At 38.5% G+C, this 20,302-nt stretch overlaps 1 protein-coding gene across 3 annotated transcripts; it reads right to left on the bottom strand.

Annotated features, from left to right (window-relative positions):
- Positions 1–10,644: 10,644 nt before the first annotated feature.
- On the bottom strand, positions 10,645–17,926 carry LOC103465261 (ADP-ribosylation factor 3). Of its 3 annotated transcripts, none has more exons than XM_008409905.2 (5): positions 17,844–17,926; positions 14,436–14,667; positions 14,241–14,351; positions 14,025–14,149; positions 10,645–12,021 (listed from the first exon to the last, which is right to left on the bottom strand). In XM_008409905.2, exons 2-5 carry the CDS (start codon positions 14,581–14,583, stop codon positions 11,860–11,862), a joined length of 546 nt encoding a protein of 181 aa, XP_008408127.1. In that variant the 5' UTR covers positions 14,584–14,667; positions 17,844–17,926; the 3' UTR covers positions 10,645–11,859. The 3 variants fall into 3 exon arrangements, with proteins under 3 accessions (XP_008408127.1, XP_008408128.1, XP_017160346.1); XM_008409906.2 differs by having other exon boundaries at positions 17,800–17,865; XM_017304857.1 differs by lacking the exon at positions 17,844–17,926 and adding an exon at positions 17,786–17,809.
- Positions 17,927–20,302: the final 2,376 nt, after the last annotated feature.

A 20,302-nucleotide genomic window follows, 5' to 3' on the forward strand; every position in this document is an offset into this window, starting at 1 on the left:
TCAGTGACAGCAGCCAATCAGCGGCGGGAGCGGCGCTTTCTGCGGCACTGATTTTATGTGGGCGGGGCTTGTGCGCCTACCTGTAAACCTGGGCTACAATCTCAGAATACCTGACGCTTCTTTTTAGCCGCACTAAATGTTTTAGATAAACAATTTTCAAAAAGCAGATTTCAGATGATTATTGTGATTTTTATTTATTCATTTTATTTTTTTTTACCGCGTGGGGAATCTCTGAATTGGTCTCTTCCTCTTCAGTCTTCAGCTTCTTTAGAAACACGATGTTGTTTTTTAAAATGTCTTCAGCCTCCTTCATGTTGGCAGACAGTTTTTATTTAGATGCTCAGTCAGTGATCATGCCTGAGAAGAGTGAGTAAAACTGAAATCATAATTGGAGAAATCATCTATCAAAGATTAATAATAATAATAATAATAATAATAATAATAATAATAATAATAATAATAATAATAATAATAATAATAATAATAATAATAATAATAATAATAATTCATGGTTTAAAAATCTGGTACTTTTTCACACAAGGTTGGGTTGGATTGATTTTATACATTTAATACACAGAATCATGATTTTTTGTGGGGGGGTTTATAAAATTAATATTTGTTTACTGATCTGAAATATTCACGTGTGATTAATAAACAACAAACAGAGGAACTCTGTAAAGAATGAATACTTTTTACAGTACTACGGTACTGTATTTCTTTTTCTTGCAGCATGGTTCGAAATGACATTTGCTACATAAATAAACTGAAGCTTTAAAAATATTTCTGTACTTTTTGTCACTTCTCAGTTAGACACTGGCCGCAGAAAGTCAGATACAGTAAAGACTTTGAGAGAAAAGCCCTTTGCTGCTATCTGAGTTCAACATTTAACTGACCAAAAACATTACGTCGTTTTCTGTGTTTTTTTCCCTCACAGGTTGTTTTTATATTTTTACCATACCACATGAAGAAGCTGATTGTGACAGAACAAAATGAATAATAATGATAGAGTGACTGAGTTTATTAAAGCAGGGTTTCATCTGGTTTACAGGCAGATAGGTTGCATTAATGAAGTAGAAGCCTGTATTTGACCTTCGACCTTTTGGATTCTTTGCTCGGGTGGGTCGCTTCCAGTTGCTTTACCTCCAGTAGTCCAAAGTGAACGCTGCTGACTAACCAGCACAAAACGACGAATTGAATCTCATGAAACATCTGTAGCAAACTGAAGATAAAACATTGGAATCTGAAAGCGTGTGAGAGATTTGCAAAAGAGGAGAGAAGAAGGCGAAACCAGTAAAAAATACATAAAGAACATCAGGAGGTACTTTTGCTCGGCTAGCTGTATATTTTTGAGGAGGATTTTAAAGTAAAATCATATGATTCTGTCCTCAACTGCAAATCTAATGGATAATCTGTGGCAGAAATTTAACTTGATGCGCTCTTTCAGTCAGACTGAGCTGCAGAACCGCTGGTATCAGAACCATGCAGACTCACAAGGTTCTAACAAAGGGGAGAAGATGTGTTGATTTTGGCAGACAATTAAAGTTCTTATTCATGTTTTGTACATTAAGTTGAATGAGATAAATAGACAAAAGACAATAAACGGCATCAGTAAGTCAGGAGTGCAGAGAGTGAAAGTAAGACTGTAGAGGTGTTGCATGGTAAATTAAATATATCATTATATATACTGCTCAAAAAAATAAAGGAAACACTTAAACAACACAATATAACTCCAATATTGTGGAGTTATATATTGCTTTTGGAAGCAATATATATTGCTTCCAAAAGCAATGTTGCTTTTGGAAGCAATATACATTGCTTCCAAAAGAAGCAATGTTGCTTCTTTTGGAAGCAATATACATTGCTTCCAAAAGAGAAACAGAGTACATTCACACTGCAGCATGAAGTGATCTAAATCCTTTTTTTATTTTTTTGCCTGTATGAGATTTGTATTTGATCTTTTTGAACGACACGGATCCAATTTTTTCAAAAACGCGACTCAGGCCACTTGGTTATGTCGTCCTAAATCTGATGCGTATCTAATCTTTTCAGATGTGACCCGTGTCAAAATCTCCATGAAGTTTTATCGGTATATTTTATCGATGCGCTGATTTGTAACAAGAAAACTGAAAAATGACAAGGCTGCAGCTGTTAATGGTCAGCACTGTGATCTGCAGTTCTTCACTAGAGTGGGTCTCTTATAAACCAACTCGTCCATCGTGACAAATTGCTGCAACTCATCTAGACACATCCATGGGATTCAGATCTGTGCTCTGTGAAGGCGTCTCCAGCAGGATTTATGCCCCTTTTTGCCCAAAGTGAGGCTTGCAGCAGATTTCTTTTAAGTTATTCTTCTAACGCCAACATGCTGCTCTTCTGTTGTCATGATCCCATGAACCCAAACGAGGTTCACGGCGCCTGAAGCAGCAAAACAGCCCCACAACCTGATGCTCCCACCAGCATGTTTAACAGTGGGAACTGTGTTTTTAGGGCTGAAGGCCTCTCCTCCCTTCCTACTCCAAACAAAAGCAACATCCCTGAGCCCCAAGAGCTCAAGTTTATTTTCATCAAACCGAAGAACAAACTTCCAAAATGAAGCGCCATGTTTCAAGTCTTCCCGGGCATTGATGCACCGTTGTTCAGGAGTTTGTTAGAGAGCTTTCATAAAAGTCTCAACTCCAGAAGAGGCAAGCTCATTAACAATCAGACCCTGGGATCCTTGTGGACGTTTCTGGCTATTTTTCTCTCAAGTTTTTTTTGAAATACTGAGTTTACAGCCAACAACATAATTTGTCTCCTGATTCTTTGCAATGATTCATCACAGAGCTGCTCTAGACATCATGAGACATTTGAGCATGACAATGTACTATAAATGTATATTAAGCTCTCTCATTATACGTTTCTTTTTCTTTTTTGGTATAATGAATTTGCTTCTTACTAAAAATGTCAGAGTAGTCCAAGTGTTCACCTGAGGAATCAACGCTGCTTGATTCCTCAGGTGTTGGTTTAAAGCTAATTGAAAGTAAAGAAAGGTCAGGAGGGGTAAAAATTTTGGCCTTGTCATTTTTCAGTTTTCTTGTTAAAATTCGGCACATCAATAAAATATGCTGATCAAACTTTATGGATATTTTGTATTTGTATTTTTTATTTTTTTTTATTTTTTGGAAGCAACACAATTAGAAACAGTATTTGTTACAGTTTCATCTGCTTTCACACTAATAAAATAATAATTTTTTTCAACTAAACTGAGCTGAAAAATCAGAACTAAAATCCTCGCTCGTCACAGAGGCAAACGTCACACATGTGAGGAAGCAGGCAGCTTTAAACAGACTGGAACAACGAGATCAGACTTCGATGTTTCCAGTCAACCTAGACAATCCCAGTCCAGAGCCTCAAATGGCACGGAGAGGGCTCAACACAGAGGGTACTTTGCTAAGATAATTATATTAAAAGATGGTGGAGGACACACTTTTCAGATTTTTTTGGTGACAAAAACAGAACATTATAAACCATAAAAAAAAAACCTAAGTCTGACTAGAAATCTGTTGGACTAAAAATGTCTTGGGGAAAGATATGAAAATGTTCAGGATGTGTTGAGGTGAAAACTCCAGCAGCTCTTTAACTTTATTGATCGTCCAACGTGTTTCAGGATTAATATGTTCAAGGTGTAAACATATCTACAAAAGACTACATTTATTCCAAATCTCTTTTCTGGTGAAAAGTATGAACTTCTCTGTTACGCCTCTGTAAAGTGTCAGTCAAAGTTGTTTTGATCCCTTGTTTTTCTTCTTGTTCCTTCATGTAAAATTAGCTTTATCACCTCAATCAGACAAGGCGAGTCAGCGTCTCACTCGTCACCTAAAAACATCCGTGCTGTCCACTGCAACAAACAACAACAACAACGACGACTAAGATAGCTTTAAATGCTCCTCTTTATCTGTTACTCATTGTTTGCTGGCACGAATCTCCTCCTTGGCCTCCCATGGAGACTTTGACCCCTGCCACTCCTTTCTGCTGAAGTTCTTGAGGTGTAAGATCTCTTTATTGCTGCATCACAGCATTAATGCTGCACCAATTTACTGCTGGACTTGGGACTATGGTTTGTGCAAAACAAGAGCAGCAGATTGTTTAATTTGCTTGTAAGAAACATTTCTTCCTGGTTGAGATAAGGTATCTTGCTTTGGTTTAAAAAMAAAAGGACCTWARMAAAAAAAAAAAAAAAAAAAAAAAAAAMAACCTAAGGAGTGGACAAGCGGGTCAAACTGCTCTGCGGTAACTGGTTCTGCCTGCACCTCCAGTCTCTCTCAGGAGCACAAACATCTTGAGTTGTTCCATCCAACAACATCGAAAATGTACGGAGGAAAAAAACAAACCTTTGTATTACTTTCCTATAAGGAGGTAGAAAGGTTGTTCAAGACAAAGGTTAATATGTCACTTAGTAACAGGAAGGGATTATTTAATATAAAAAACTGCTTCTTATCCTTGCAGATTACTGCAAAACAATTTATTTTAACGCAAATCAAATCTGTCAGATACAAAACAATCACTCATCAAAGGTTTATAATGTGAAAAAGTCAAAGAAAGTGGCCTGATACTGAAAAAGGTCCAGGCGAAAATGTATTTAAATTAAAAGAGCAATTTGTTTAGGATTATTTAAAGTACTATAAAAGGCTTGCTGTGTTGTAAGGTGTCCTGTTTGTTGCTGGTTCAAAACATGTTATGAAAGCTGATTATATTCCTGTGTTGGCTTTGTCTGAGGTAATTTCCTGTTCAAAGACATAAAAACCCACTGACTTATTTCACCCCTTCAGACGTCGACTATATTGCAAAAACATATTTGTCTGCCCTCAGAATGAACTGGAGTGACATCCAATTCTCACAAGAAGATCCTGAGCTGATCTGAAGGCCACGTGGGGTTTGGAGGTCTGAAACCGTTCAACTCTGCTGAAAATGTACGGATCTGTCTGACCCAGCGCTGCGATTTTACATTCCTTCATGGCCGAGATGCTGTTTTCACAGCAATCACTTCCACTTCATATAAAACCGCTAACAGTTGACTGAGGGATATTTAGTTTTTACACCTGTTTCACCTGCAGCCACAGCAGCAAGTGAAACAAATGAACCCAAAGACCTGGAGGGGTCAGCAAATATATTTTGGCAGTTATGCTCCGTTTGATCAACATGACACAGATTTGCACTTGGAAATGCTATGATGCTCAGTAACTTAGTCAAAACTTGTTTTTCTTCCATTTTTTTTAATCTCTTATAATGAAAATAGGAGCTTTTGTTCTCTTTACTACATGTAATCAGTGCAACGTGATCTGATGCAATCCAACCAGTTAATAATGTAGAGGCTAATATTTATAGTGTTTCTAAAATAAAAAAAATCAAAAGTGTACTCTATTATATTCGTAGCACTAAAGAAAACTGATAAGATGTGATAAAACGGCGTAACTATAATTTAGAAATTGATTTTGCAGTTTACTTTATTGTGTTTGAGTTGTTTATGATCATGTCAATGTTTTTTTTTTTTTTATCCTTTCCAGAGACATTGAAGTGCAGGACGTCCTTCTTGTCCTTTTAGCGGAATATTGTCGCCCTCTTCTGGTCAAACATCGCAGCAGCTCATCGTTTACAAGTGAACGTACAATCATGTCCCAGAGGCTTTAAACTATATTCTTTACAAATGTGACTACTGCAGGGTTGTTCGTTTATTTTGGCATTTGCTCCTCAATAACAAACATAGTTGCAAAGGAGAAGTAAGTCTAGTCTGTGGAAAGACACCGACAGGTTTAACGTGGGATTAAGGGAGGAGTCCTTGGCATGGAACCGTCATGTTTGTGATTTAATCCCTGAGTCACTCAACCTTTGACCACGTTCCTCATCACCCTGGATATAAAAGTGTTGTTCATCACCAAATTAATCCTTGGTTTTGACAAAGTTGTTTTTGGGGCAGGGCTTTCCCACTCTTTGTCAATGTTTTGATGCAAACCTGTGAGCTAAACCGTTCCTCCTTGGACAAAAGGCAGAAAACATGAATGGAACTCAGGACGTCGGCACAGCACAGGACTCATGTTTCCAGATGTTCCTGACTCCATAAAGTGGAGAAAATGATTTGATCCGGCATGTCCGCAAGGTTCAATGGATTTTAAAATATTCTTTCAATTATTATGTAACTTTAAGATCCACATGAAAAAAGAAATGAGTCATTTAAATCAGGATTTCACTCAGGGCCGTTTGATGCCATGCATCATTGGCGTTTGTGTTTTATTATAGTGTAACAACAAAATTCACATTAAAGCTGTAACTAAGTGAAAATTCGGACATAAAAAAAAATAAACCACTCCTGACATTTTCAGGCCCAAAATTTAGATCGAATTAAAACTTTTGAAAACACAGCAGAATCCCTAAACAGGGCTTTTTTTAAATCTAAAAGTTCATGCCACTTGTTAAAAATATAAGCAGAAACAACAAATGAAGTCATGTTCACTTGAAATCTTTTCTTTAACTGAATGTTTTCTTTTGAAGTGCAGTAACACTTTAAAATTAGGGTAGTCTGTTTTTTCTGCTCGTTTCTGTAAGGATCTTAAAAAATATTTGAATTACCTTTTTTATTTTACTTGTTCACCACATTCTGATTTATAAACAAAAAGGAATGCATGAAAAAATATCAATTTGCTCAATTGGGCTTTCATTTTAGATATAAAGTCAACTTGAACAGAAAATGGAACAAAGTTTAATTATTTTTACTTAAAATTCCCCAAAACTCATGCTGCCCTTAAAACACCTGACTTTCTTGTTATTGACTTTAAAAAATTCTATTTTGAGTTTAATTTATTGATAGAAATGCAAGTTATTTCAACTTATTTCTGATATTAAGATGTACTGTCAGTTTTTTTTTTACAGAGCATCAGTAACAACCACACCAAGCAGGGGAGACAGGTTGTACAATAAATGAGTTTATTTTTTTTTTTAAATACAGCAGGATCTTGTCTTACATCACATACAGATGTCTCCATGCATTCAGCACTGGAACATTTTTTTAAATCTACTTGTGCAACTATAATGGTAAAGAATGAATGACGGGGAATATTCGTTTCCACACTAATTACCATTGTTTTACAGACACCGTCTACGTGAAAGTTTATTTAAACCCCAAAGAAAAAGCCGAAGAAGAAGTCCAACCACCGAACATGAATCCAGTAAAACAGCAAAACAAAGAGATCGCCTTGTGAGGAAATGTTTGCCTTATCGACGTGAAGTGCAGTGCAGAATCTGGCTTTTGAGGGCGCTGACTAATAAACAGCAGGTTGTTTTTCTTTAAATAGATACATATGTGCAAGTCAAATTAAAAATTTAACTATAAGGCCACATGAACCCCCAAAATGAATTGATCCATAACCATATAACGCGTTAGATATGAGAAAAGTACTGATGAGATGCCAGAGGACGTTCAGTACGTGACACTGTCGATAGCATGTGACTGAGTATGGCACAGGGAAAACATTTTATTGACATTTAGCACCTTGCAAAAGTATTCATACGGTTTTTGAACTTTATCTTTTGGTATTTTGTCGTTTTGACAATCACAAACATCAGTGCATTTTTTCAGGATACGGTGAGACGGACCAACGCAAAGTGATGCATAACGGCGGATTGGAAGGAAATCTGTTTTCACAATAAAAATCTGATCCTGTCAGATGAGCTTAAAACCCAACAAGCAAAACACTAAATGTGTCAGAACACACAACTCCATCTTTGAAACATGGTGGTGGCAGCATCATGCTGTGGGCAATAACTTTTTTTTGTTTTCATAAAAGACAAGCCAACTTGTCAAAGTTGATAAAATAATGGATTGGAGTACATGGCAATAATTTAAACCACTTCACACTTATGCAATTCCTTGTGTGTTGACCTCCTGAAAATCCAGTTACAAACATTAAAGTTATTAAAGTTTGCTTATGTCAATGTGGCAGAATATAGAGAGGTGAATACTTTTGCAAGACACTAAAAATCTGTGGATTCTGCTGGTTTCAGCCGTGACAGCATCAGTCAGAGACGAAGGTGGAGACGTATTGTCTTTAAAAACTACAACACTGACATGTTGGTCTGCCTACTCTGCTCTCCTTCCAATAAATATGCAAAAAGAACATAAACTATCTATAATTACAGCCATGTGAAGATACTTTCACAATATTCACATTCAGTAGTTGAGCTATCAGTGACAGAATCGACAGGGGAAACGGACAAAAAACACAACCTGATGCTATTTGAGAGCCGATTTAGACGCATTAGAAGGCGGACAAGCAGCTGTGTCTCACTTTAAAGGGGCGGTAGTGTGACATTTTTTAACTTTATATCATATTATAATGTCATTCCCTCTTCGAAAACATACCTGGAGAGTCGTTTTGATTCTTACATGCATGTTTGAGAAATCCTTTAATCTCCTCCAGTGCAAAAACACTGGCTCTCACAAAGCGTCATCTTTCCCATAAATCTTGTCCTTGGAGCTAAGCTCTGACCTCACACAGCAGTCCTCCTCCACAACTCCCCCACTCAGCTCCTGCAGACTAGCAGCAGCAACAATCAGCAGACAGCTGGTGGAACTGCGTGTCTGCCGAGTTCACCACATGACCTACTTTCCAGTCCAACGCTCCTAAGAATGGTTTTAAACAGGATGATGGAGGAGCTTTGTCATGATGACAACAAAGTAGAGTGTTGGGAAGCTTCTTAAAGAGACAGTGGCCCAATTTCAAGGCGTCAAATTGCAAAGTCAGGTTTATTTTAAGTCATGTTTGATATATAAAGCATTTTTGTAACAACTGAAGGTAACATAATTGTTTGATTGTACTATAAAATGAGTCTATATGTCCTAAAAATACATAAGCATATGCTGCCACCCAATGCCGATCGCAGAGCTTTAGTCAGTTTTTTGTGGCGACAATGAGAGCAGATTAGAGAAAACCTACAAGCATCTACGGATTTCTGAATGAAGAAGGGCTGCTGATAAGGTTGCATCCATGTCAGGTAATTGAGAGCGTGTAGCACAGGTTTAAATATTTAAAATGCCCAGTTTCAGTGCTTCAGGTTGCCACAAGCAACTACTAACACAGAATGGATCTCAAAGGATTTCCATTAGAGGTGTGCCGATCAATCGGTCACCGATCATAATCGGGCCGATTTTCGTGAAAAAGTGCATGATCGGTGAGCGACGATCATTGGCTCTTGTTGCCGATACCAATCACCTGCATCTCATTTCGCAGCCTGCCTGTGCAGCTGGTCTCCTCTTTCCTTCACACTGCGCAAACGCGCAGCAACAAATCCTAAGAAACGTGGAACGAACTATAACGCACTGAGTGAATGGGAATGTTTGCGTGTTGCAGCGGAAAATTGAAGCACGTCAAAATCCATCAACACAAAGAAGCTAATACGACAGAAAAACAATGCCATACTTTGACGGAGTTCGGCTACATCGAGGCTCACTGCAGTAAAAAAAGACATATGGAGGATCAGATAGCAGGTAAAGCAGCGCACAGCTACAAACACTCACCCGGATTAGCATGACGGTCAGAAAGCTAAACAAATAACCCGCAAAATTATTGAAGTCTTCGAGCTGCGATTTAAGACGCTGGTTCTGATCTCGCTGTTGAACTGCTGCTACACTCCAGGTAGTAATATTTCACAGACGGAGCGCCGCTTCTGCTCCACCTGGTAGTGACTCTCACACCGAACCTCTGCTTAAAGCTGCAGCATCTAACTTAAAAAAATACATTTTACATACGTATTAAAACTTTCGCTGTCCTAGCATGAGACAGATAATCTCTAAGAAAATAATCGATCTCCTCCCTGCTCTGCATAATTACTCCGCTCAGTCAGAAACAGCCACTCAGAACTAGCAGTAATCAGCTAGCCGCAGTGCTATCAGGAAGTTTTAATCCAGTAACTCAGGATTGTTTATTGTAATGGAACCTGTATTTGCCTTTGAATGTTAAGTTTTATACTTGAATTTTTTTGGCAATGTTGAGAGGTTTTATTTTGGCTCTTTGCATTATTTTGCCTTTTCAGAGCCTTCATATGTTATCAGTCTGTTAAAGATAGTATTACCGATAGCAGTACAATTTGCACAATGCCTGTTTTGTTTAGTTTTCTTCTTGGAAAAAGTTATTAAAAACAAGTTTTTGTCTAAATTAAGATGAATTCATGGTTCCTTTTTCCACATAATGTAACCGGTAGTGTTTATGATAAAAAATTTTAAAAAATCATGGATGATCGGTATCGGCAGGAAAAAACCTGATCGGCACATCTCTAATTTCCATAATGTGGCAGTAAGAGGATGCGTCTTTCACATGATGGGAGAGATGTTCACGAGTTATTAATTCTCTGCTGCCTGCAAGGAAACCATCAGAGCCAGCTATGATGGTATGAATCTGCAGAACGCTATTATAATGTAAAGCAAGGTTCTGCAGGTCAGGACAACTACAACAGGAAGTGAAACAAACACAGAGCTGCAGCCGTTTCCGACTCCTCTTGGTCTGAGTGGCAAGAAGAAAGTCTCAAAGAAAGAAAACCATCTCCTGTTTCATGTTTTCCATGTAGGGGACAATAGGCAGGCATTTATCAAATCATTTATAATAAAAAAATATCTTGTATTACAAATTTAGATTTTTTGTTCTCTCGATAAATTTCAATTAATGTTTTTTAAAACCCCACAAAACCGACGCTATTGTCAGAAATGTTATTTCCGCAATTTTCTCCACTGTTTGTTTCGAGCATCAATAAAGTTAGTTTTTCAAGCACAATATTTGTATTTGTGATGCCATGAATGATGTGACATGTAGTCACAGGCAAAACTACCTAAAAAAAACAAGCAATTTTTTTTTCTTACTGTTATTATGATATAAATGTTTTTTTGTTCTTACTGTTACCGTCATAATAGTAACACAAAACATTGCAATACATTTCTAATCCTATGTCCCCCACCTCTGCAGGACACGCAGCAAACTTGAGGAAGAAACCGCTTTGCACCTAGCCAACATGCAGGTGTGGACAGATGCAGAGGAAAACTAACTCCACATACGACGCTTAACACACCACCTCCACCATGAAACATGGTGGTGGCAGCATCATGCTGTGGGGAGGCTTTTCTTCAGCAGGGACTTTGGGAAGCTGGTTAAAGTTGACTGGAGATCAACAGAGTTAAATACAGGATATCATAATATTCCCCAAAATACAGCAGTAAGATTATGTTTGTTTAGCATGTGGAGGGAGCTGCCATTCCCTATATGAAGCATGGTGGTGGCAGCATCATGCTGTGGAGAAGCTTTTCTTCAGTAGGAACAGAGAAGTTGGCCTGAGTTAATGGGATTATGTTTGAAGCTGTTTGTAATGAAAAATCTAGACGCCGAGACAAAGTGTTCAGCACTGCTAACAAAACGGAAAGGAGAGCAAACCATCAGAACCCGCAAAAGATAACGTGGCTGTGTAACGCACCTCTGTGACCCTGCAGGACAGGACAACGATTAATGACTCACAGCCGGAGAAGAAAAACTGGACACGGCACCTACAGACTAACACAGAGCACACCGAACCAAAGAACGAGAGGTGGACGGAGCAAAAGCAAGTGTCTGCTGTGACTGCTTACGGTTAGTGTGAATCGGTGTATGTGGTTAGACATTAACCTTTTTTTTTTCTTTAAATAACCACTGAGCACGGAGCAAAAATGAAGTCTTCCTCAAAACCAGGGTCTTGTTTTGCGCCTACCATTCGAAACTCTTGCACCAAACCCTCATCCTCCATCCCCAGAGGAAAGAAAACACTGGATCGGGGTGGCTTGCTGGCTGTGTTTTCCAGGTTGGCCCCCTCTTACTTTTTGTTCTTGAGCTGATTGGCCAGCCAGTCAAGGCCCTCATAGAGGCCGTCGCCACTGGTAGCGCACGTGGCCTGGATGTACCAGTTGCGGTGGCGGAGGGAGTGTAAGCCCAGCTTGTCTGTGATCTCCGCGGCGTTCATGGCGTTTGGTAAATCCTGTCAATACAAGGGGGAAAGGTTAGGACGCAACAATCTTTTCAAAATTTTATAACCCTTAATTTCCAATTTGGCATCAATAAATATTGTCTGGCAACATTTCACAAGGTTAGAGCAAACAGAGGATTAGCAGAGACCGCTCTAGAAGCAAAAAAATGGACTGTAGTGCATGGCATTCTGGGTAAATACAACCAAAACAAACATGCACGTCTATTGTTAGCGAGAGAAATGGTTTGTGTCCTTTCATCAAAGACAAAAGGGAAATCCTACAGTTGCTAAAATCTGATGCCACACCATTGTTGTTTACATTTCATAAAGAAGGAAGCTGCGCTCATGACGTTTCCTTCAGTGGTTCTTGGTGCAGCGCTGCCACAGGTGAGGAGGGGAACAGGTTTTTCAGTTGGTTTGGTTCGTTTGACACAGTGCAGGGAGAAAGTGAATCACATCAGCTCAAAATGTAACAAATGTCGCAAATTTGGTCCCCAATCAAACCAAGCCTAGCAGATCATCAGGTGTAAAAATACCCTCAATGTCCTGGTATTTCAAATGTCATGCACTCTAACAAGGTTCTTAATCTCTTTGGAAGAGTCACAGCCCACATCATCACAGATCCTCTTCTGTGCTTATCAGTAGGGATTATGTGCTTTTCCAAATATTTAGCCTTTTTCCACACCAAACCCACCTGGAGTGTTAGTTTTAGTCTCATCTGACCAAAGAACATGTTTTCTAGTCAAAGTTCAAGTAGCGCTGACAACTGTGGTCAGAAAAGGTTTTTTTTCCTGGCATGCCTCAAAACAAGAGGCTGGCATGTTGATAGGCTCTATTGGTTGCTATGGAAACTTGGTGAGTATGCAAAACCGTTTTTGTAATTTGTTTTCTATTGAAACATCAACTCTTATAAGCTTTGTCAAGAGAACGCAGGACTGGATGTTACAGCTTTTTATTTCCTGAGGATAAGTCCCACACATCGCTCCCTGCAGAGCTTCTAATTATGGCATGTAATTACGATTTCATGCATCTGAAGCTGTGAAATGTGTATAATTATTCTTTCTATATGACTGACAGGGCTGCTCTGCTTAATTTTAAACATGCATCTTGCATTTCAATATCCTGTTGCATCTCAAACACTTTCGCTTGTTTGTGGAGGTTGGAACAGTGTCATGAACGCTCTTTTCCTCTAACAGTTTAAACCAACTGCGACTAGGCCTGTCACAATAACAAATTTTGCTGAGCGATTAATTGTCTAAAAAATTATTGCAATAAATGATAATATTGTTTCAAGACCTTTTGACACTGACTTAATGGAAATGACTAATAATGCATGCTATTTCCTGCCTACATACACGTTATTTTCAAAAGACCACATAACACTGGAACTGAAACTAAATAAACAAAACAACCAAAAACTAAAATAAAATGAATTCTCAGTCTCCATTAACAAAAAACGTACTTGAATAAAAAGTAAACAACATAAAAGCCTAAATGGAAATAAATACTGCATTCAACCAAGAGTGCAGATTATGAAGTCTGTATACTATATTGTCCTTCAGTAATCACTAGATTTAAGTAGAGAAAACGGGCACATCCGATCCGACTACCTAATGCAGTAGTTCACACTACACCATTTTTTTGCCCCTAGGATTATACCTAGGATTTCTGTCGGGTACTGTGTGATCTCTCAGGTTTAGAAAATGGGCCGACAACTCGTGTAGTGTGCGCTGGACATTACACTAAGGAAATGAGAAAGGGAGGGTCAGTGGAGAGCACCGGAGCTGAGCCTTTTTCATTCAGTGTCATCAACAGAAGAAAAAAATGGCAGGAAGAGACGATAAAGCCGATAATTAAAATGAGGTCGATAGGTTTAATTTATCGTGCGATTAATTGATTTATCGTTTATCGCGACATGCCTAATTGTGACCTGTAAAAATAAATACTTGGAGCGCCACGAAACAGACGATAATCTTATATACACTGCAGCAGTTTGTAAAGCAAAGGCTTCTTGCCTGTTTATTTGCAAACACAAGGAGAACTGCATCTCTCAGCTCGTCCTCAGCCAGCATCCTCATCAGCTCTTCTCGAGCTTCGTTCACACGTTCTCTGTCGTTGCTGTCCACCACAAAGATCAGACCTGAAACAGTAAGAATAAGTCAGACCGAACTCACCGTTTTCTGAAAGCAAGCAGAGACATTCGCTGAGGCTGGCTGATTAGCTCTGCTCACCCTGAGTGTTTTGGAAGTAGTGCCTCCAGAGGGGCCGGATCTTGTCCTGTCCGCCCACGTCCCACACAGTGAAGCTGATGTTCTTGTACTCCACCGTCTCCACATTGAATCCTGAGGAAAAGGGAGACGTCATGCTTCATGTGAACACAGTGAACAACTGTGATGGTGCAAATTAATGTGATTATCTCAGCTCACCGATTGTGGGGATGGTGGTGACGATTTCCCCCAGTTTCAGTTTGTACAGGATTGTCGTTTTCCCAGCAGCGTCCAGCCCCACCATCAAGATCCTCATCTCCTTCTTCCCTATGAGGCTCTTCAGCAAATTCCCAAAAATATTCCCCATGACTTCAGAACAGGTTCTGGTGCTTCAGTCAAGGTGCTGAAGGCAGTTTGTTGTCGTCCTGCGGGGACCGACAATTAAGGGGGACTGAAAAGAAACAAGACAAAAGACTTAGAGTGAACAAAATCTCTGAAACCGTTTTTTCCCAAAATGTTTGATACCAATAAGGGTGTACCTCAGGGGTCTATAATAGATAATCTGTGGTTTAGTTTGTATATAAATGACTTTCTTGAACCTATTTGAACGATAAAAAGAAGCTACAAAAGAACTGTCAACTATAATGATCAATAGCAATGTTGGTGTACCACAGGGTTCTACGTTGGCTCCTCTAAATTATTTTTACACGTTATGTTAAGGATTTTCCTTATCTTTGTCCATCATGTGTCACTTGTTGCATAAGTTGATGGCACTGTATGTATTTGTGTGTCACTGTATGCATATTTGCAGAAAAAACAGCAATCTTGGTGTACCTCAGGGTTGTAAACTCGGTCCTCTTCATTTTGTTTTCTGTATTAACAACTTTCCTGAAGTTATGTTCACCTCCAGAAGACACTGTTGTTTTCCGAGTACCTCATTTGTATATACATGTGTGTGTGTGTGTGTGTGTGTGCGTGTGTGCGCGCATGTGTGTGCATGTGTGTGTGTGTAGATAAAATATATAACTTGTCAGCATAACATCTCTGACTGGTTGCTGAACTCATGTTTGTTTCTCAATGTTGATAGAAAAAATTGTGCAAGTTATTTTGCTGTGTTAGGGAATAAACTGTAGTGCTGCATTTATTGCTTACTTTTAAAATGTAAAAAAAAGAAGAAAAAAAAGAACTGAGTTTATTTTTACGGAACATAAAGAAAAGTTTTAGTACTGCAAAAGCATAAGTTTAATACTGTCACATACAGTATAGCGGGTTAAACACACGCAGGAAGGGTTTGAAAATGTTGCCTATAAAAAGTCAAAGCCATACCTTTACTGCTAAGATATAAATACATTCATTTATATATGTAAAAAGGGATTAAATATGCAGATATCATAAAAAGATTTGTATGACAGTCGGGTCAGGTTAAGTGCCTTTGGCCAGTCAGATTCTCTTATAGGACAGCTCATATTTGGAGCAACATCCAAGGAACATCACATCCTAAATCTATAAAACAGTGTTTGTAGATGAATGAGTATGTTTTTAATTTTAACTTGTTTATTACGTGTTCATTAAGTGCAAGTTAGAAAATCATGCTATTTGATATCTTAATCTTGTTTTCTTTAATTAACCTCCTAGTTTCTGCAAATGGAGATTACACTCACACACATTTACAAGTTCAACTCTGCCGATTATTGATGAATGTCTCTTTTAAATAAGTAAATGAAGCAAACAGTAAAGTGAACTACGATCGTGCACTGAACAGGTGCGGAGCGCTGTTGCACAGCGACAGTCGGCGTCAGAAGGTGACAGAGATGCATGTCTGCGCCATGACTCCAGGCAGCAGCACAATCTGTTCAGACTCCTTTCACAGCCTTTCCTTCTCCCTCACATGTTAGCTTGCAACCACGCCAACCCCTCAGAGCACATGCAGCATGTCCTACATTATCAGGCCTCACTAGGACGCATTTAAAACACGAGCCAGGCACCATGTCACCAGATACTGCTGTAGCTAAACGCCTGAAGACACACAGTAAAACCAGACCTGTGTATTCTGAGTTTTATAAAAAGCAAAACTTGAGAACACAAAAATATTTGTTTTGCCACCAGAATCTGATGGTAAAGGGTCACTTTCAGCTGCATTACATTGCAAAAAAGAAACACACCAAGTTAACTTATTTTCCATGACAATACAAAACACTTTGCAATGGAGAGTATGAGGGGAATTAAACCTGAAATACTGCAGGTTTTCTGCCCAGGTCAAATTTTCAGATCCTCTGTAGCTTTAAGCCCCCTAGAAAACCTGCTAAGCCTGGTGGTTGGGCGCTAGGGGAGTCGTTCGTCCAGCGGCCCGTCATGTTTGTGAATTAAAAAATGTTTAAAGTTGACAGGAAATTTGAAAATATCACTTGATAATTATGTGTTATTGAAAGTTTGGAAGATTAACACTTGAACACCAACTATAAAGCCTTAAAAATGCAAACATTTTAAAAAGACTTAAGTAAATAAGCAATACTCAGGTTGGTGGGGGCAGAAGTAAAGCCTGGTGGCTCACCAGGCTTATAATACACTGGGGAAAACCCTGCTCTTGGAAAGCAACAGAAGTTCATAATTAATTTATGTCCAATTTTATTTTAATGCATAGATGAATCGGCAGATGGATTCTTGAATTGATGGATATTTTAGACAATGAAATGAAGGAAGTACCTATTTTTCCACATTTTTTCCCCTCATAGTTAGTTACGCATACTTGGAAAATATTCAATTAAATAATATTGAAACAGATAAAAAAGATACATAATGAGCAGCAGAAGTAACTTTAATCTAAAGGATTTAACATAAATTGAATGTTTTAAAGAGAAATTTCAAGAGGATTGTCCTTTCTGAACTAAATTCATTGATGAACATACATGGCAATAATTGTATTTGTGTGGAAATGGGTACAGTTGCTTACAATTTGATCAAATAAATGCTACTATTACTGAGCCAGCAGCAGTAAAAGTAGCTGCTGCTGGCTCAGTTAGTTGAGATAACAAAAACAGAAACTGGAAATATTCTGCAGCCCTGTCCATGGTGCTACAGAGGAGACAGAGCACCTGATCACTGCCTGACTCCAGCTCCCCTCTCAGCTACGTGGGGATTTTATCCCTGCATGGAGGGAGATAAGTACGGGCAGCAGGGCCTGACGATGCCCCCCCCCCACACAGCTCCGGTGTGTCAGGTTAGCCCGGGATGCTACATTAGGTAACGTTACAGCCGTCCTGTGTGCCCCCGTTAGCAGCCTCAGAGCCATTACATTTCACCACACATGGCTCCCCATCGCTCTGAGCTAAATTATACTAAATTCTATCAATTTATCAACTTTTTTTATATAAACAATTGGATGCGGCGGTTGCTAGCGTTTGAACCGTCTTGATCCACCCCATTCATCCGTTTATCCATCCCTCCCTCCGCTCATCACCTCAGAGGGCATCCCGCTACCAGCGAGCCGCCCGCTGCTGCCTGAGACCGGGCGGCACCGAGGCAGCGCGGCCGCTACCGGAGTGACACATTCCCCCGTATAATTCAGTCACCTGTCGGAACCTACGTGATACGCGCCGTGTTGATGGTGCGGTCAGTGTCCTCGCTTACCTTAGCTGTGCAGTCCACTACTGAAAGGTCTCACGAGATCTCCCGGTGGACAACTCGGCAACACACGAAACCTCGCGATATTTAAACTAAAGCGGCGCTAGTGGGATTTTTTTTCTTCTTTTTTTAAGGGAAAAAGTGTCTATACGCATTTATTTTAGAAACATCGAACTGTTATAGCATTATAATTGAGTAAGTTTTCTTCTTTTTTGTGATAATGGCCACAGATGGATAGTAACTATTTACTTAGTTACATTTACATTTTGAAAAAAGAAAAATAATTTAACTATATCCATCCATCCATCCATCCATTTTCTTTCACCCTTGTCCCTCAGTGGGGTCTGGAGGGTTGCTGGTGCCTAATTTAACTATAATAAACCTTATATTTTACTTTTGCTGGAGTAATTGTTCTAGAGGTACTTCTGGAGTTATGGTACTACCAGGAGATATTATAATTCATTGGATACATTGTGATACAAAACGTTTAATCTGAAGGTTCAAACAGTATGTTCTCCTGAACACAAACTTTCACTTCTTCCAATCATTTACTTTTTCAATGCCTCCATCAGGGAAAGCGCATGTGTATTAACCAGCTTTTTCAGGTATGTAAATTTCAGGCTTCTTTTGCGGTTTATTGCCAGCAAATATGGATATTCTACCTTCTCGGTGATATTATGATTTTTTTTTTTTAAAACCTTCTGGAAGGTGTAAAGAACCTGTCTTGGTGGGTTGTGGGTCTTTATGTTGTAATTGACTGCAACATGTTGATCCCAGGCATGCAAAAAAACACTCCAGGTGTGAGATGCAGACACATTTAATTGTGAAGTTAAGTGAAGAAATTTATAAGACATGAAAGCGGTTAAATGGTTTTAAGAACAGAGTAATTCTTGTGTAACATTTAATTCTGCAGATTTGAAACAAATTAAAGTCTTGCTTTAGAATATAGCATTGTGAAATATAACAATGAGAAACTGCATGAACAGTTGAACAGTTTAAAATAGACAAAGCTGCAGGTCTGTGGGTGGCCTAACATATTTCCTATTGTTAACTGATGCACATGTAAATGTAACAACCGATTCAGATCATAGATCTAAAATATAAACAAGTAGCTCTATCTGCATATTTCTGAGTAGTACTCTGGTTTGATGGGGGAAGTAGGTTTTGTCTGTCTGACAGATGAGTCATGAGTTTTTATCTTTCAGCATCACAAACTGTTTTCTGATTGTCTGGTTAGTCAGACATGTTTAAATAAGAATAAGTCTCTGTCTATTAGGAAGGAAATCACTCTTGCACATTTCTTTTGTTAAATTGCTTCATAGAGGCACAATCTTTAATGTTCAAGTTCATTTTGGTGTTTAAATGCAACAAGTAAAATAGAAATGAAACATGCTCTATGCATGTTTAGATGTTTGGCTTCCAACACTCTTTTTATTTTCTAAAACTGCTGGCACAGACTCAAAAGTCTTTTTTTGCTGTTTACGATTTACCAGGAAAAACAGTTCTTGAGACAAATGTTGTATGTTCTAGGGTCTTTTTGATTAGATCTGTTAAAAGTAAATCTGACTCAAGTTTGAAGGTCCAGTATTCTAGAAGATGTCAAATATGATGTTAAGTTAAAATGTATAAATGTGTAGAAACTCCATAATCACCACATGAGCCACAGGGAACCTAAAATATGTGGCATTAGTCAGGATTTTTTCTTTCAGGCGAACATTCATACTGTTGCAGTTCATAAATGTATTGGATCTGTAAGCATTAAAAGGACTTCTAGTTAAATTCTAATTCATTTTTTCATGTGTTACTTGTTGACATTTAGCTACCCGGTAACAAGTGCTTCCTGGCAGGAAGGTGCAGATGCTTGATATCTGAGTCATAGGCGAAGAAAACTAGACTCGTCATCATAAGCAGTTTCCAGAATGTCTCCTGTTTACAGAATAATCTGTGAGAACAATCCATGTTTAATGTTTAATATTTTTAGGGTTAGGGTTAGGGTTAGAATCAGTTTCTCATTTTTACCTTGAAGCTGGTGGTGCAATTCATTTTCAGAAATATTCAGTTTCAAATTATGTGACTTTCAGGCAAACTCAGCCAAACCTTATGATTGTTTGTGGCTATAAAACTAAGTAAAATATTTTATTAAGATTTGATTTAATAGACTAACACAAAATATCAAATATTTGTGAAGTGAAAGGCAAAGGATACATAGTTTTCTTTTTCTACTTTCCACAGGAATTTTTATTTTTTATTTTTTTTTACAAAAAATGACACATGGATAATATTTCCAGGTCGTTTGGATTACCAGGTTTGTACATCTGTGGGCTGAAAATTAAACGTCTTCTACTCTGCAACAGCTAAAACTCAATCACACTGGATGTAAAGTGTCTCTAAAGATCAGTTTTTAAGCATGGCTCCATATTCTCCGTTGGATTAATGTCTGGACTTTGACTAGGTCAAAATTATAT

The sequence above is a fragment of the Poecilia reticulata genome, linkage group LG5 (genome assembly GCF_000633615.1).
Source record: "Poecilia reticulata strain Guanapo linkage group LG5, Guppy_female_1.0+MT, whole genome shotgun sequence".
Classification (NCBI taxonomy): domain Eukaryota; kingdom Metazoa; phylum Chordata; class Actinopteri; order Cyprinodontiformes; family Poeciliidae; genus Poecilia; species Poecilia reticulata.

What these genes read in the sequence shown, in the direction of transcription:
- LOC103465261 (XM_008409905.2), bottom strand. Translation starts at nt 14,583, where the DNA reads ATGGGGAATATTTTTGGGAATTTGCTGAAGAGCCTCATAGGGAAGAAG. An exon ending in CACCACCATCCCCACAATCG is followed by an intron (nt 14,352 to 14,435) that starts GTGAGCTGAGAT and finishes CCTTTTCCTCAG; the next exon opens with GATTCAATGTGGAGACGGTG. An exon ending in CTACTTCCAAAACACTCAGG is followed by an intron (nt 14,150 to 14,240) that starts GTGAGCAGAGCT and finishes TTACTGTTTCAG; the next exon opens with GTCTGATCTTTGTGGTGGAC.